The sequence below is a fragment of the Lagenorhynchus albirostris genome, chromosome 2 (genome assembly GCF_949774975.1).
Source record: "Lagenorhynchus albirostris chromosome 2, mLagAlb1.1, whole genome shotgun sequence".
Lineage (NCBI taxonomy): Eukaryota > Metazoa > Chordata > Mammalia > Artiodactyla > Delphinidae > Lagenorhynchus > Lagenorhynchus albirostris.
Window position 1 is genome coordinate 34,292,037 of NC_083096.1, and position 16,262 is coordinate 34,308,298.

General features: G+C 48.1%; 1 protein-coding gene across 7 annotated transcripts in view; it reads left to right on the forward strand.

The window, feature by feature from the left end:
* The window catches only part of MFSD4A (major facilitator superfamily domain containing 4A), a 29,900-nt gene extending 13,851 nt beyond the window's left edge, over window positions 1-16,049 (forward strand). For 4 of the 7 annotated variants that reach the window (XM_060129640.1, XM_060129612.1, XM_060129621.1 and 1 more), the window contains 6 exons: window positions 391-506; window positions 1,593-1,766; window positions 4,724-4,871; window positions 8,235-8,305; window positions 9,613-9,733; window positions 10,868-16,049. In XM_060129640.1, coding sequence (XP_059985623.1) covers window positions 391-506; window positions 1,593-1,766; window positions 4,724-4,871; window positions 8,235-8,305; window positions 9,613-9,733; window positions 10,868-10,923 — 686 coding nt within the window. In that variant the 3' untranslated portion in view covers window positions 10,924-16,049. The remainder of the gene's footprint in view (window positions 1-390; window positions 507-1,592; window positions 1,767-4,723; window positions 4,872-8,234; window positions 8,306-9,612; window positions 9,734-10,867) is intronic. The other 3 variants (XR_009536867.1, XR_009536879.1, XM_060129631.1) reach the window with 2 other exon arrangements.
* Window positions 16,050-16,262: the final 213 nt, after the last annotated feature.

A 16,262-nucleotide genomic window follows, 5' to 3' on the forward strand; every position in this document is an offset into this window, starting at 1 on the left:
AAGCCCTCCCACCCAGAGGGAGAATGTAGATCACAGGTGAGAATGGTTGGGGAAGAACCCTTGGCACTGCTGGTCTCGGGAGGCAGGAGATGGAACAAACTGGCCAAGAGGATGAGGAAGGCAGACTTCTGGCTCCAGCCTGCATTCTACCTAACCCCTCCTGTGTGACCCTGGGCGAGTTACCTGACCTCTCTGAGCCTTGCTTCCAACAGCACTGTGAGATGGACAGGGGCTGTTCCTAATAGACAGTTGGAAGCTGGAGAAGGTGGGAGGCAGTAAGTGGTCTCCCCTCTGCCAGGGCTCTCCTGACCGCCGGCCACCGTCCCTGGGTGCGCAGAGGAAGGGAGCAGGAGCTGAGACCTGTCCCTGCTCTTCTCGTATGTCATCCAGGGCACGAGGACCTGTTCCGCTGTTGCCAGAGGAAGAACTTCAAAGGAGTCCCTTCTTCTTTCTTCGCCATCCACATCACAGCCGCCCTGGTCCTGTTCATGACCGACGGCTTGACGGTGAGCCTGCCCTCAGACGGTGTCCCTTATTGGGCACCCCCTTGCGCCCCCTGAGCCTCAAGTCTGGGGATGGTAAGAGAAAGGAGGAACGTCAAGGTTTCCTAGAGACCTCACCTGTACTACAGTGGGCCCCAAAATTTAAACCAAGCACAAGTCCCAGGGGAGAGTCTCTCCAGAATTGAATACAGTCCCTTGGAACTGTGGTCTCCTGTCTCATTCAGTTGTTTTTATTTTCATGAACTCTGTGGATAGGGGCCTCTGGTTTGTTACTGAGTGTAGGCTCCCCACATTTTTTAAAGGGGCAGTGCCCTCTTCCCCCAGGTAGAGGTCATGCCATATAAACTCTAGGGCACTCTGCTTCCTGGAATACATTCGAAGCCTGGGCTTCTCAAGCCACGTGGTAAACAAACTACAGGTGGGATCTGGGCCCAGCTATTCGGTCCACTCGTGACCTCTGTTACTCTGTTCAGTGCCTTTCTCCAGGAATCTCTAAGGATTAGGACAGTTTTGAATGGCTGATTGATTAACTGGTTGCCATATGAGGGACTCTCCAAAGAAAAGGCCCTAAAAACCTAGATGACCTGGTGGAAAGTACTCGTGACTGTACTGGTTGACTTCCAACTCTCAGTGTGACCTTGGGCAATTCACTTCTCTCTGCCCTCTCATCTGTAAAATGAGACGCCTAGACACACCTTTTTTTCAGCTGTAGCACCCTTCCTTCAACAAAAAACCTTCTGTGGAATCCTCATAAATAAGGCATGTAGTGGAACTCTGCTCTGGTTGAAGGGGGGAGCAGAGCCTGCATGACCAGACCCTTCGGGACTCCCTTCAGTCCCTTCGGGACTCTCTCTTCAGAGACACCTTCCTGGATCCCCTAGCTCCTGCAGGCACCGTCCGTAAGCTGTGGTGCCCAGGTTCCACTCTCAGCTCAGGCCTGTGTGTGCCGCGTGGTCTCGGCTCCAAGCCCACCCCTAAGCCTCTGGCAGCAGGACCAGTCCCTGCCGGCCCACACCACACCTGCCCCAGCTAGGCCTCCTCTGCGGGGGTATGCTGCAGGTGTGCTCAGCAGGACCTGTCTCCCCACAGGGGGCATACTCCGCCTTTGTGTACAGCTATGCAGTAGAGAAACCGCTGTCTGTGGGACACAAGGTGGCCGGTTACCTCCCCAGCCTCTTCTGGGGCTTCATCACTCTGGGTCGGCTCATCTCCATTCCCATCTCCTCAAGAGTGAAGCCAGCTACCATGGTTTTCGTCAATGTGGTAAGTGGCCTCCTTTCACTTTTTGGAGACCCAGAAGAACCATTCACTCCTGGCCCTAGCACTGCCCCAGGACATTTGTTCGGAACTGGACTCTGACAGCAGGTGAGAAATGTAGAAGTAGAGGGAGGAGAGGAGAGGAGAGAGATGCTGGTGGGGAAGGGATGGAAATCCAAGGGGTGGAGCCTATTCGTGCGATCTTGGAAAAGTCCTTTGCTCTCTGTGGGCCTCTGATTTTGCACCCATGGAAGAAAGGGGCTGTAGGAGACGATCAGTGCTGTGTCTGGAGCAGATCCCAGCTGACAGCCTGCAAGGAGTAGAGAGAAGCAGGTGCTGGCCTTGATCCTCCCTTGTTCACCTTGGTGCCCAGCTGGTCAGAGCCCTATGGCCAGTGAAGGGCAGGGATCCCTTGGCCTTCAGAATCACCATCTCTGGGCTGGGGCCTGGGAATTTACATCTTGCAGCTCTCCCAGATGATTCTTTTTTTTTTTTTTTTTTTTTGGTGGTATGTGGGCCTCTCACTGCTGTGGCCTCTCCCGTTGCGGAGCACAGGCTCCGGACGCGCAGGCTCAGCGGCCATGGCTCACGGGCCCAGCCGCTCCGCGGCATGTGGGATCTTCCCGGATCGGGTCACGAACCCGTGTCCCCTGCATCGGCAGGCAGACTCTCAACCACTGCGCCACCAGGGAAGCCCTCCCAGATGATTCTTAAGTAGCCAGACTGGCATATAGGATGGCCTTCAAGGAACTGGTCTTCTCCGGAGGCAGGAGGTCTGGGCCTGAGAAGTGGGTTAAGACTTTTACCCTCATGTGTGTCCATGCCACCATCTATGACAAAGAGGTCCAGATTACAGATTCCTGTAAGGTTGCCTAGCACAACCTCCGACCAGGGATTGAATCACCTTTGTAATATCCCTTCCAAAGGGTCTACAGTCTGTCTAAACACCCCCGAGTGACTGGAAACTCGCCACCTTTCCAGGAAGTCCAATCCACTGTCGGAAAGTACTTCCTTGAATTGAGTTTCTAGTGGAGAGAAGGTTGGGAACTATGTAGAGGCCACAGAGGTCAAAGATCATGAGCCCCAAGAAAGGCCCTTGGATTTGGCCTTGTGCTCGTTGATGACTTTCAAGAAAGAAATTTCTGTTCGGTGTAGATGGGAGGTGGGGGGAGGGGGGTAGAAGCCAAACTCAGGAGGTTGAGGGTGGGAATCCCCTGGCAGTGCAGTGGTTCTACTGCAGGGGGCACGGGTTTGATCCCTGGTGGGTTCGATCCCTGGTGGCCTGGGAACTAGGATCCCGCAAGCCGCACAGGGGAAGCCAAAAAAAAAAAAAAAGAGGTTGAGGGTAAGAAGGAAGTGGAGGTGTGAGAATTGCAAATACGTCTGTGAAGGGAGTCTTGCTTGACAGGAGTCAGGTGGTATGAGCGTGTTTGTAGGCAGAGGAGAAAGGCAGGAAGCCTGTAAGGCGGAGGCCTGTGAGGTTAGCACGTCAGAGAGTAAGTGAATGAAGAAGGCCAGGGGAGAGGGGACGGGGTCGAAGGACAGAGGCGAAGGAAGGGCTAAGCTTAGTAAGAAGAGGGCCCCTGTTCTGTGGAGCTGGGGTGATGGTGACGTGATGCAGGCAGAAAGACTCCTGAGGTCCGTGAGGTGGAGAAGAGTGAGGGTACAGGGGCTGCTGGTGGCCAGACTCTCTAGCACACGAGGCCAGCTGCTTAGAGAGAAGACAGTGGGCATGACTCTGGGTTGGTGAGAAAAGGAAGTCTGAAGCCTCCACATGAGTTAGGCACTGATGATAAACTCACCCGGGGTGCTGGTTTCTAAAAAGGAAAATCAGATTTCTGGGTCCAGCTCAGACTTGGTGAATCAGAATGTCCAGGGGAGGGGGCTAGCAATCTCTATATTCAACAAACACTCTAGGGGGTTCGTGTCATCAAGCAAGTTTGGGAAAACATTATCCTAGAGCAAGTGATTCCCACATACATGAGACCCACTGGAGGTGCTTTTGGAATATACAGATTCCTGGGCCCCTACCCCAGAGATTCTGATTCGGGGAGCAGGGGGAAGTGTGGAGGGGAACCTGGGTGTCTGAATTGTTTTAAAGCTTTTCAGGTACTTTTCGTGGGCAGCCTGTTGGGACCACAGCTGAACAGCCCTGAGCAAGCTCCCAGATGCTGCAGCTGCCATGTCTCGAATTCACTGCAACTTCTTCCCAGATTCCGCTCATTTTAAAATTAAGGGTCACTCTGCTCTTGATGTTCTCCTGGATCTCAACAACCACTTACTGGTTAATGAGTACACACGTGGGTGGGGGGGCCCTGCGGGGAATGGCTGGGGTGCTGAGTTCTATAGGATGAGGTCTCTGCCTTTAAGGAGCTTACAGTTGGCTAGGGAAGAAGATGGGCAGGGGAGAGGGAACGTGTGTGTCCCGGTGCAGAGGTGAGGATGAGGGTCTGGTAGGGAGGTGAGAAGCAGGCTGACAGCCAGTCTGCGCCACCGACTGAGGAGGGGGCCACGCCGAGTGGGAGCAGAGTTGGTTGGCAGAGTTGTTAATTCGCCCTTGGCATCCTCAGTCTTCTGTCATGCAGGCTAACATAAAAGAGTTAGGTGTTTTTAAAACTTCCCAAGTCTAGAGATTTTCCGGGCGACGCTTCAAAGCTTTGTTTGTAAGGTCGGAACGGAGTAGGAGCTAAGCGTTTCTAAGGCATGCGCGGTAGGCTGTTTGCGAGATGTCTGGCTGGGCTCCCCTCCCCCCTTTCTCCTATTCTCAGGGTTTCCTTGGCCGACACCAACTGGGGAAGGTGCAGTTCCCACATATTCCACAGGGGAGCGCACGGGTCACACAGCGCTGCCCCTGCGGCTGGAGAGGAACTTTTCAAGTCTGCAGACGGACTGCTGGTTTTCCTTTCTCCATGACCAGCCAGCTTTTCCCTAATTTCTCATCGCCTTCGTCTCCGCCATGACAGGTCGGCGTGGTGGTGACGTTCCTGGTGCTTCTTGTTTTCTCCTACAATGTCGTCTTCCTGTTCGTGGGAACAGCCACTCTGGGCCTGTTCCTCAGCAGCACCTTTCCCAGCATGCTGGCCTACACTGAGGACATCCTGCAGTACAAAGGTGAGCCGGCGCGCCCAAGAGCGAAGAGGCAGTCCCTCGGGCCGGGCGCTGCTTCCTCCCCGCAAGCCCCTCTTCCTGGGGTCTTTCAGCTACAAGGTCCCTGCCCCACCTCCTCACAGAAGTGAAGGCTCCCCTCCTGACTCTGGGGGCAACAGGCTTGTTCTGGCCCACGTGCCCCCCCCCATTCAACGTTATACCGGATCATGTGATTTCAGACCACAGAGAAACAGTAAGCATCTCTTTCCCATTTTCTTTTTCCCGGTAGCGGTGTCTACAGACCCACAGCTGGCATCTTGTGTAACACCCATGTGCTGGAAATAACAAGTTCAAAGAAAAGCAGAGTTGCACAGGAAAAATTATAGCATAGGAAAGGGGTTTTATAACTTAGCAGTAAAGGACCTCTGTGTTTTGTTGTTGTTGTGGGTTTTGTTCGAAACAGAGGAGTAGAACAATGACTCCACACCTGATTGAGGGTTGTGCCTGATGTCGGAAACCTCTGATTCCCTCAACTAGTCTCCTTCCCTTTCCGTAGCCTCCCAAGGGCGTATAGCAAAGATCTTTTTTTAAAATAAGTTAATTAAAAATAATTGTTTTGAACATTTAACGTTACCCTCAGAAGTAATCAGAGGTGCCCTAGAGTGTTGGAAAACCAGCACTAAAGATGAGTGATTTCTCTAGAGCAGAAGTGGGGGCCGTTGGTGTACGGGGTTGCGGGGGGCGCCAGGCAGGGTCAGAGCAATGAGAGCTACACCCCGCTCATCTGCTGAGTTGATCCTGAGACCTGGGTCCTTGAAATCAAAGGATAATCCCCAAACTTCAAACGAGTAAAGGAAGTAATGAAGTAATGTTGGTATCACCTGTCACATAGTATATCCCACAGAGGTTGAAGTGATTAACAAATGTTAGAGTTTAATAAGAAGAAGAATGTTATGTTGGTTGGTTCTGCTGCAAATGATCACTCAAATCCGTCCTCTTCTTTTCTCACCATCCCCGCCTTAGTTCAACCACTTAACCTGTTCGGATTAGTTAAGGGTGCCCAGCTTTTCGTAATTTCTAATCACTCCCATCCCTGCCTTGGCAGGTCTTGGCTTGTCTCCTGGCCTTCAGATTTACCTCCATCAGTGGTTCTCACTGCTGGTTCCACATTAAAATCACCTGGAGCCTTTGTAACAAAGCCCAGTGCCTGGGCTTCATCTCCACGAAGTCTGATGTAACTGGTCCAGAGCTGCTGAGTGATGGTAACGTGTAGCCAGGGTGAGGAACACTTACTGGGCTGTCCTCTACACGGCTCCAGAGGGATTGCTTAGAAACACAGAGCTGTTCACAGCCTTCACATCTTCTGTGGAGCGCTTTTCCTTTCTCCAGCCTTCTCCCTCCCTGCTTCCCCTCAGAGCCCGCATTCTAGCCATGTTGAATTACTTGCTATTCCCTGATAGCACAAAACCCATTCTGTATCTCCACACTCTGCCTGGAATGCCCTCTCTCTTCTGTCCCACCTTCTCATCTGCCTGTTCAAGTCCCTCCCCTTCCACCCCCTCTGGGAAGCTTCTCTGACCCCACTGGGAAGGTGTGCCCCGCTCCTTTGTACCTGCCTCTCATGTTTGTCCCACCTCAAGGCTTTTCTACCTATGTTATCTGCGTCCTCTTCTTGACAACACACTCCCTGAATGCACCAGCAAGGGACAAGGGCAAGAGCATGGGCTTTGAGGTCATCAGCAGATCTGAAGGTCAGTCCTGTCTCCACACCTTCTGGCTTTGTGACCTTGTGCAGGTCAATTTCCTTCCCCTTTCTGAGCCTCAGTTTTCTTATGTGCAAAATTGGGATGCAAATACCTTCCTGTGAGGATGGTTTTGTGCACGAGAGGAAATGTAAAGCTCTTGACTTAGCGTAACTGGCTCTCAGGTGCTCAGTATATACGTTAACTCTTATTATTCATCTGAGTACCCTCAGTGTTTAGCACAGTACCTGATGCACAGCAGGTACTGAAAGGTTTTTGAATAGAGTGGAATAGACAGTGGGTACTGCTGACCAGTGTTGAATCTAGAGATAGCTTCATGGAGAGGAGGGAACGTGAACTGCCCCAGGGTTTGGAAAGTCAGAGGAAAAAGGAAAGGCATTCTGGGGAAGGATGGGGTGGGGGGCAGTGAACAGGGTGAGAGCAAAGGCACAGAGACAGGTATAAATGTAAGTGAGGAACTTGAAGGACAGAGGAGACAATGGCGATCTCTGATTCAAACAACAGTAAATGTCTACCGTACGTTGGCCACTGTGCTAATATTAAGCAGTGGTATATGCCACTGAACTAAAATTCAAGGCACATCCTTTCTCATGGGCTTCCAGCCTGTAGAGGGAGGCTGCCTGGTAAACAGGTGGGAGGTGGGTGAGGCACGTGAGAGTAGAGTGCAGGGGGCTGAGGGAGCACAGAGGAGGAGCTAATCCAGGTTCAAGGATGGGGGCTGGGGGGAGAAGATTATGATGGAAAGCTCAACTTAAAAGATGAACAGGAGTTTTCCAGACAGAGGAAGAGGAGGAATGTTCAGGAGGGGGTGAAGGCATGTATGAGAAGCTGGCGGTGAGAGTGTGTGCAGGGTCAGGAAACGGAAGAGAGTTTCTCCTGACTGGAGGGTAGATTGTGAGCAGATACTGTGACAGTCTGAGCTCTCAACGGGGGCAGATTATAGAGGGCCCTGCAAACCACATTAAAGCATTTGGACCTGATCCTGATGGCAGCGTTGAAGGGTTTAAGCGGAGAACCGGCCAGCGCTCTGCTGAGCGCTCACGTGTGTCTTGCGTCAGAGTTTTCCACACAGCAACCCTGCGAAAGAGGTGTTGTCATGCCCATTTTACCGAAGGAAACCAGGGCCTAGAGAATGGGAAGGACTTGCCTAAGGTCCCATGCTAGTAGGTGATGTAGCGGGCGTGGAACCCAAGTCTGACTCTGAAGCTTGGGCTCCGAAGGTCTGTGCCATGTTGCCGGGTTGACCAGAGGTGTGGCTGGTCAGCACGACGCCAGGGCAGTGAGGACACTAGCCTGCCTGGCAGAGGAGGTCAGGAAATCTTTCTGGAAAGGTAGGTGGCATTCCGATTGGGAAGGGCCCTGAATGCCAGGCTAAGCAACTTGGAGTTTACGCTGGAGGCAATCGTGAGCAATTGAAGGTTTCAGAACAAGGAAGGGATATAATGACGAGTAGGACCTAAGCAAAGTTCAGAGCTAAAGTCTGAGAAATCTCAGGGATCCAAAGTAGTCTCTTAGGCAGCTGTACCGCTTTCCAGAGGCTTCCCGGAAACAACCTGGATTATGCCAGCTGACTTCTGTCTCCTTAACTTGCTATTACTAAGCCAGATCCTTCTCTTTTGGTTAGGCTGTGCGACCACAGTGCTGGTAACAGGGGCAGGCGTTGGCGAGATGGCCCTCCAGATGCTGGTTGGCTCGGTATGTGGGGAAACTCGGGGTGGGGGAGTAATCAGGGAGCGCCCCCCCAGGCAGGTGAGAAGATGTGGCCAGCCCCAGTCTGGACCTAGGCTGTCCCTTCCCTGAGCCTCCCACACAGCAAGTGGGAGCCCCACTCTGTCTCCGTCACCTGTTTCCGTTTCCGAGCCACCCTTGGAAGCTGAGCCTCCAAATGTGGGACCTGGAGATGTAAAGGGATGCTAGGGATTGTCCAAAGCAAACACAGGCCACGTCTGGGAGCAGGGCCAGAGGGCCCCGTGGGAATGTTTAGCTCTCAGAGCCTGGGATGGGTTTGGGCTGCAGGCGGAGTTCCTTTCCATCCCTCTCAATCCACCACTCCCTGCCCCACCTCTCCTCGCCTCTGGCCACCCTACAAAGGGCCCAGCTTTCCTGCCTGACTCCTGCCCTGATCAAGGGCCCAACTCACCCAGTTCTCTTCAAACATACCCACGTTTCATTTGTTCATCAGGAAAAAAAAAATCCACCTACTTTTTATGGAAGACAGTAATGAAGATATTGTTATGCTTCCTTTTACAAAGGAGGATACTGAAACTCAGAGAGATTAAGCAACCTGCCTTCAGTCACACCTGTAATAACCAACAGTGATGACGTCCATACTTATGTCTTTCAGTCTCCAAAATCCCTCTAATCACTACTCAATTCTCCTTCCCTTTTGTCCTGCTGGACAGGAGGAAGAGCTACATCTTACACTACCCTCTGCATTGAAATGACGTGATGTCATTTGCTTCAGTGTAATCTAGTGCAGGGAAGAAGAGGTACAGAGGGGTACAGAGGAAACATACTAATTACTAAAGTTGGTGATGGGTCCATGGGAATTCCATATGCCACTTGAGTATATGTTTTAAATTTTCATAATAAAAGGATGTATATACACACACACACACATATATATCATAATAAAAGGATATGTAGATATATCTCTCTCCTCTGCAGAGTTCTGATCAGGGCTTGGGGGTATAGAAACAGCTAATATGATTGGAGTTTTAAGGAAGATACAGAGATTTTCAAAGGTTCCAGGACACAGAGCTGAAAGGGACTGCAGGGGTCACTGGGTCCAACCTCTGCCATACAGCAGGATTTCTGCCACCTCCAGAAACATAACCTTGAAACAAGGCCAAGATGTCCCTCCTACCAGTGTTTCTGTCTGTTAGCATGCTGGGCCAGAACTTGACTGAAAAACCTGCTGAGGCCCGAGAAGGCTGCTTCCTCCAATACATCTTTCTGTGAGGTTTTGATGGCCTGTTTCTCTGTGTTTTCCCCTTTGGCAGGTATTCCAGGCTCGGGGCAGCTATAGTTTCCTGGTCTGTGGCGTGATCTTTGGTGGCTTGGCTTTTACCTTCTATATCTTGCTCCTGTTTTTCCACAGGATGCACCCTGGACTCTCATCAGGTAAGGAAAGAATCTGTTTCTACACAAGAGGAGGAAAACAGAGCAGGGGGGCACGTGAGAGACGCTGTGGATCTTAGCACGCCACAAATGCTGTTCTGTTCCAAGTAAAATGCAAGGAAATGTTTATTTTTCTACAGCTTCCTTTTCCCCTCTTCCTGCTTTGCCCTGCGATTGTCTGTGCTGGGCTCTCAGGGCAAGAGGGAACGGGATAGGCTGACTCATGGTTTCTCCATCAGGAGGGGGCATGGTCTGTGAACTGGCTTCCTGCATCCCACCAGACCAGGGGACCATGGGCCAAGAATCGCATTCCAGCCTGTGCTGAGCACGGAGAGGCAGAGCCTGCCTCCTTGGCTGGAACTCGGCCCAGCAGCCTAATTGGCCATTTCTTTGCAGTTTGGGACTTGACTCGAGTCCAAATCTCTTTTTTCAAAAAGAAGTCCTTCAGGCCAAGTGGCAAAGAAAAGCTCCTTCAGGGCAGAGACACCTCCTAAGAATAGTCTCGCTCCTGGAGACCCCAGGCAGGGGGAGTCCCAAAGCTATTTTCATAACCCTGAGCTCTCACCTGCCTTTCCGCCCAGAGCTCTCAAAGTCCCAGCAACTGAACCAGCTGTGCACACAGCCAGTTCTTAAGGCAGAAACGTTCTCCTCTTCATAGAAAGTAAAATACCAATCACAAAAAGACTGCAGGGTCAGGCATCCATGGTCCTGTCTCGCAGTAGGTGATCATACACTCCCTTTAAACATCAGTGTGGGCCCCCCAGTCAGCACACACTACATCCTTGTGCCTGAGGTGGCAGGTACCAGAGTTGTTCAGTCCAGCACTCGGCACCGGGCCTTCAGTTAGGCCACCGTTCAAGAAAGCTCTGATGAATATCCAATGAGTAAGACTTCATGAGTTCCCTGTTCACGGGAGACAAAAAAAAAAAAAAAAAACCATATTCCCCAAGCCCTAGACACTAGTCTCAGCAAACTGTCTCCACCGACTAGTCTACCAGAACTAGTAGGTCTGACTTTCCACTCGGCTTCCTAATGTGAGCCGTTGAATGGCAGAGAAACAAAAAGTAAGCTGTCGGGATGAATAAGGGCTAGTTAATCAGAACTGCTCAAACATGCTACCTGTTTTTTCTCTTGTAGTTCCTACCCAGGACAAAGCACTTGGAATGGAAAGCCTGGAGTGCTACCAGAGGTAAAACTGAGATGAAGGAGGCTGGCGAAGACTTCCGGCCTCTTGCGCACCAGCTCAGGTCAAAGGGCTGAAGAAAGCTGGGGTGGCAGCGGAGGCAACCTCTCGACGCCTTGGTTCCGGTCTTCTCTAATACTTGGTTGGGTAGAAGAAATTAAATTGAGTTCTGGTACCTGGGTCCTCCCTGGGCAAATCATTAGATGTTTACCTGGCTATTCAAGTTACTCTCCTCTTCCCTGGCTCAGACTTTTGGTAAGAGCGGGCTAGGATACCCAGCTGGGAAGGAAGAAGATAGCTAGATGCTTCACTCCACTGGCCGCCTCCTTCATGGACCACACCCTGGGTTTGAAGATGACTCTTGGCTGAAGTTTGAAAAAATAAGTTGAAATTATAAAGAGCGATGATCCTTGCTATATGTAGATAGACTTTAAATTAATCAAAACAAATCCCAAGTTATTCCCTGGCATGCTCAAAGGATTTATGTGCTTTTCCTTATTATAGTCCGAAGGCCCTCCAACTCCTGCTGCTGCTGTCAGTAGTTCGTCCGTCATCTAAAACATCGAAAGGAAAAGTTGAATCTTGCTACCTTTGGGGCACTTCAGTGGTATGCTGGGCTAGCTCATACCAGCTTATAAAAGCCAATTGTTAAGTATTCATTCTGAGAGCTGGTTGTTAAACCCAGCCATTATTTAAAATTAAATTAGAGAAACTTATTACCTTCGTTTTTAATGTAATTTAACTATAACTACTCAAAACTCATCACTTCCTAACTTTTTTATACCTATGCTCTTGAAGTTATTTATTGTGCCTGCAGGGTAGAAATATTATATAAAGGTGTGCTTCCGTGTATGTCTTTCCAACTCCACTTTCAGTGATAATATGTTAGTGGCTTGAGATCAGCCATGGTGGGAGTATTTACACCACAGAAATTGGCAAAAGCTACAAATCATGGCTTTATTGTCCCCTTGGAGAGCCATCTGATAAACATTTACCAGCATACCACTGCTAATCATCAATGCTAATTGGTCCAGAAGTTGTCTGGGAGAATGGGATAGAGTTTCTGCTTTTACTGACATTGAATGGCTTATAAAAGGTATAGAAACAGCATGAAGAATTTCTCAAAAATATCTAATTTAAACTTTACAGCTTCTATAGGGAAAAAAACTCTTTATATCACGTCAGAATTTTCTTTAACATAAAGCTGGACGACTGACCAATTCGAGCTGTGCAGTATACTGAAAGCAGTGTCTGTCAAGGAGTATCAGCTCCTGTCCAGATCAAATCCTGTAGTAATACAGAGACAGGATGCAAACTCAGCCAACTTGGAGCGGTTAAGAGTGCTGAGACTTCTGTAAGTAGTGAAATGGCTGTTACAGTGGCTGTTTGTGTGTTAGTTTACCAGCACTTTCTCTGTAAATACAAATGTACATGTATAAATATAAAATAAGTGGATCGTGGTTCTCAATAACCTGTCCAAGTGGAGCAGTTCACATGCCCCACACCAAAGGCTTATCCTGGAACCATCGGCATTGTCATGTTAGCCAGCTCCATCTGCCATCAACATGGTGTCACAGTGAGAATCTGGCTATAGAGAGAGACCTGGTTCAAGCCCTGGCCTCACCTTGTAGCTATGTGGCCCTGGGCAGATCACTGAGGCTCTTCCAGCCTTGCTTTTTTTGTATCTTTAAAGTGATATTTCTAAAAGAACCTTACCCTACCTCAAAGGAATTCTGAAAGAATTAAGTGAATTTGTGTAAAGCAATTATCATATGCCTGACATAGAAATTTGCTTAATAACTGTTAGCAATTTTTATTTTTAAAACCTCCTCGTTAGCAGCTTAGAAACTGTTCATATGTTTGGTACATATTTATTGTAAATCAAACAGATCCAAATTCTTTTGAAAGCTGGTGGTCTAGGGGTATAGTTTTAACTATGCCTGTAAATACTTAAAAGTATTAGATGGCAGCCAGAGTTACTTGTGCAATCTAACCAGAGTGAGTGACTGACCCGGGGAAAAAGAAAGCAGCTATATTTTTCTTGTGGTTTTTTCAAGAAAACATCCTTTTTATACAGATTTAGAAAGAAGAATCAATAGCTGTATCTAAGGTGATCATGATTAATCTGTGAATATAGAAAACAAGATTGAAACAAATCTAAGAGTACCTTTCCTAAAATAAAATATTTTAAATTTAATAAGCATGTTGTCCATTATGAAGGACAGTCGATCCTTTTATAAAAGCTCAGAAACAAATGACCAAATGTTCCCCCAAGACAGGTCTCTCTCATACTGTAGGTTCCCATGGCTGATACTGTAGAAGAAACAAGACTCTGAGGGAGGACTGAGAACCACTGTTCCCTCTTACATATGATCAGAATAAGGGGAAGCAGGTAGGTTTTATACCACACTTCAATATCAGTTACAGAGAAAGTAGGCTTTTTTCCTGATCTTCTTTGAAGGGTGTTGACATCTCAGAGTGCTGTGGAATCACCCTGTTCCCAGATTTCCTTCTGCCACTTGAAGTGGGAATCTAACCCATCAGTATACCAGAATCTGGAAGTATACCAGATTCACAGTGACATAAAAAGTCTTTTAGAGAATTCATGTATTCATTTAAAAAAGATTTATTGATCACCTGCTAGGTTTAAAGCACTGATCCAGGTGCAGATACAGCAGAGAATGGACAGAAGTCCCAGCCTCACAAAGACAGTAAACAAGTAACATGCCACAGGTGAGTGATAATTGAGTGCATAAAGAAAGATAAAGCAGGAAGGTGGGTGGAAGAGGGAATGTCAAGAGATGCTCCGATGGCCTTTCTAAAGAGGTGTCATTTATGCAGAAACCGAAATGAGAGGCAGGAGCAGCCATCCAAAGACCTGAGGTATTTCCTGTCAGGCTGGGGACACAGCAAGTGCAAGGGCCTTAGACGGAATATGCTTATAGTGTCTGAGGAACAGCAAGCAGGCCAGTGTGGCTGAGTGCGGTGAGGAAGCGGGAAGAGTGGCAAATAGTTGGGGTGGTAGCTGGGGGCTCAGATCATATAAGCCATGGTAGGAATGTAGTTTTTTGTTTTTTGTTTTTTGTTTTTAGTTAGGTGAGGTTATTGGGAGAGTTGTGGGCAGCAAGGGACATGATCTGATTTACATGTTTAAAAGTAAACTCTGGTTGTTGTGTGAAGAGAGAGAGGCTGTGGAACAAGGATGAAACTGGGGACACCAGAAAGGGTATAATTGCAGTAAACTATGTAAGAGATGGTGGTAGCTTGGACAATGTTGGTAGCATCAGTAGTCAGTGATTGGGTTAAAGTATATTTTGAAAGTCAAACTGACAATTTGCTGATAAATCAGTGTGGGGCATGAGAGAAAGATGGGAATCAAGGATAACCCCAAAGGCGTTTGACTTGTGTTATGGGCATGTGATAAGGCCATTTAAGGAAGACCTTAAATGGTCTTCCTTAAGGAAGACAACGGGAGCGCTCAAGAGTTGTTTCAGGACATGTTCATCTTATGATGCTATCTTGGATGTCAAGAAGGCTGATAGATATAAAATCTAGAGGTTAAAAGAAAAGTCAAGCCTGAAGATACAAACTTCGTGGTCACCTACATATAAAGAATGTTTAAAGCCACGGGACTGAATGAGGTCATCTAGGGAGTAAATGTAGAGAGAGATCGAAGATTGAGCCTTGGGCTTCTGCAACACCGAGAGGTTTGAAAAAAAGAACAGGATCCAGCAGAGTAAATGAGAGAAGCAACCAGAGAAGCAGGAGGAAGTTCAGGAGAGAATGTGGTTTCCTGGAAGGCATGCGAAGAATATCTTAAGAAGGAGGAAGTAATCAGTGCTGCTATAAGGTCCCATGTGGACTGAACATCGGCCACTGGATTTGGCAATACGGAAGGCGACCTTGACTAGAGAGGGGTTTCTATCAAATGATGTGTATTCAAAACATACAAGAATCATAAAATCAACTCTGTTCCAGCAACCTCCTTGCCACCAATGCTTGCCACCTAACTTGCACAGCTATTAGAAATTATTGTCCCTGTTTCATTTTTCATTATATAATGCCCTCTTATTGGAAAATTATTCCAAATGAAGTCAACTTCATGGACTCCCTTCAGTTACAGGGTGTATTCCAGTAAGTGCAGTGCTTTGTAGTGACAATCAATGTGAAATCTTACAACTGTTAATGATTATCTCCTACCTAATAATGCCAGTTACCCAATATTAGGATATTCGTTTTAGCATTAGATAAAGTAAAAATACTTTCTGTGAAACACAGAAAGTATTGATAATTGCAAAATAGACATTATGCCTCTCAAAAGAGGACGTGTCACCAGTCAGAAGGGTTAGAAAATGGTGGATTAAACAGGTTGGTTTTTCTTTTTTGCGGTACGCGGGCCTCTCACTGTTGTGGCCTCTCCCGTTGCGGAGCACAGGCTCCGGACGCGCAGGCTCAGCGGCCATGGCTCACGGGCCCAGCCGCTCCGCGGCATGTGGGATCTTCCCGGACCGGGGCACAAACCCATCGACAGGCGGACTCTCAACCACTGCGCCACCAGGGAAGCCCTAAACAGGTTTTTTTTTACTAAAAGATTTCTTAGAGCTTTTAATATTCTGATACGCACTTCAACTCTCCAAGCGGTGAAGACCCCATTTCCCAAACTTATTCGCCCTCGTGGGACTACCGTTCTAGGCAATGCATTTTGGGAACATTGGTTTAGGGGAATCCAGCAGTCCTCACAAGTGGTTACCACCCACTGTGCTCCATCATCTGAAGGGACATCTCACCAGGGCTAGTGAACTGTCGTCCCCTGCGGAACCGTTTGTTCCTCTTATTTTCATCTAGAGATATGAAACAGAGCTCTGATGTGATTCTGCCACCTATTAACCCCACTTTCCCCCATGTATATTTTATCAGACCAGTTCTAAAAAGGCCTAACTTCATTTGCTGAACAAACTGAAGTCTCTAGTTTCTAATCTCAAAAACTACGTGAAGAAACAGTGCCTAGAGCGGAAATAAGCAAGAGCTGCTTCTTACAAAGGACTGAAACAAAAGAACCTGATTAAAATTTAAATACTTTTAAAAAATGTAAATAAATTTTAAAAGTAAAATAAAAAGATTTCACAAGGAAAGTAATTTTTCTAGCCAGTCAGTACTCTTTTAATTCCTTTTTGTATCAACAGTCATTTTACAGTTTCCCCTTTTCACTACCTATCTCAACACAGGCTTTAAATATTTTAATGTAGATACACATCAAATAGTTGAAGGCCAGGTTTTAATGATAACCTTTGGAACTTTCCTTACCCACATTTAGCACAGACGGGAATATAATACACAAAGACTACCTCA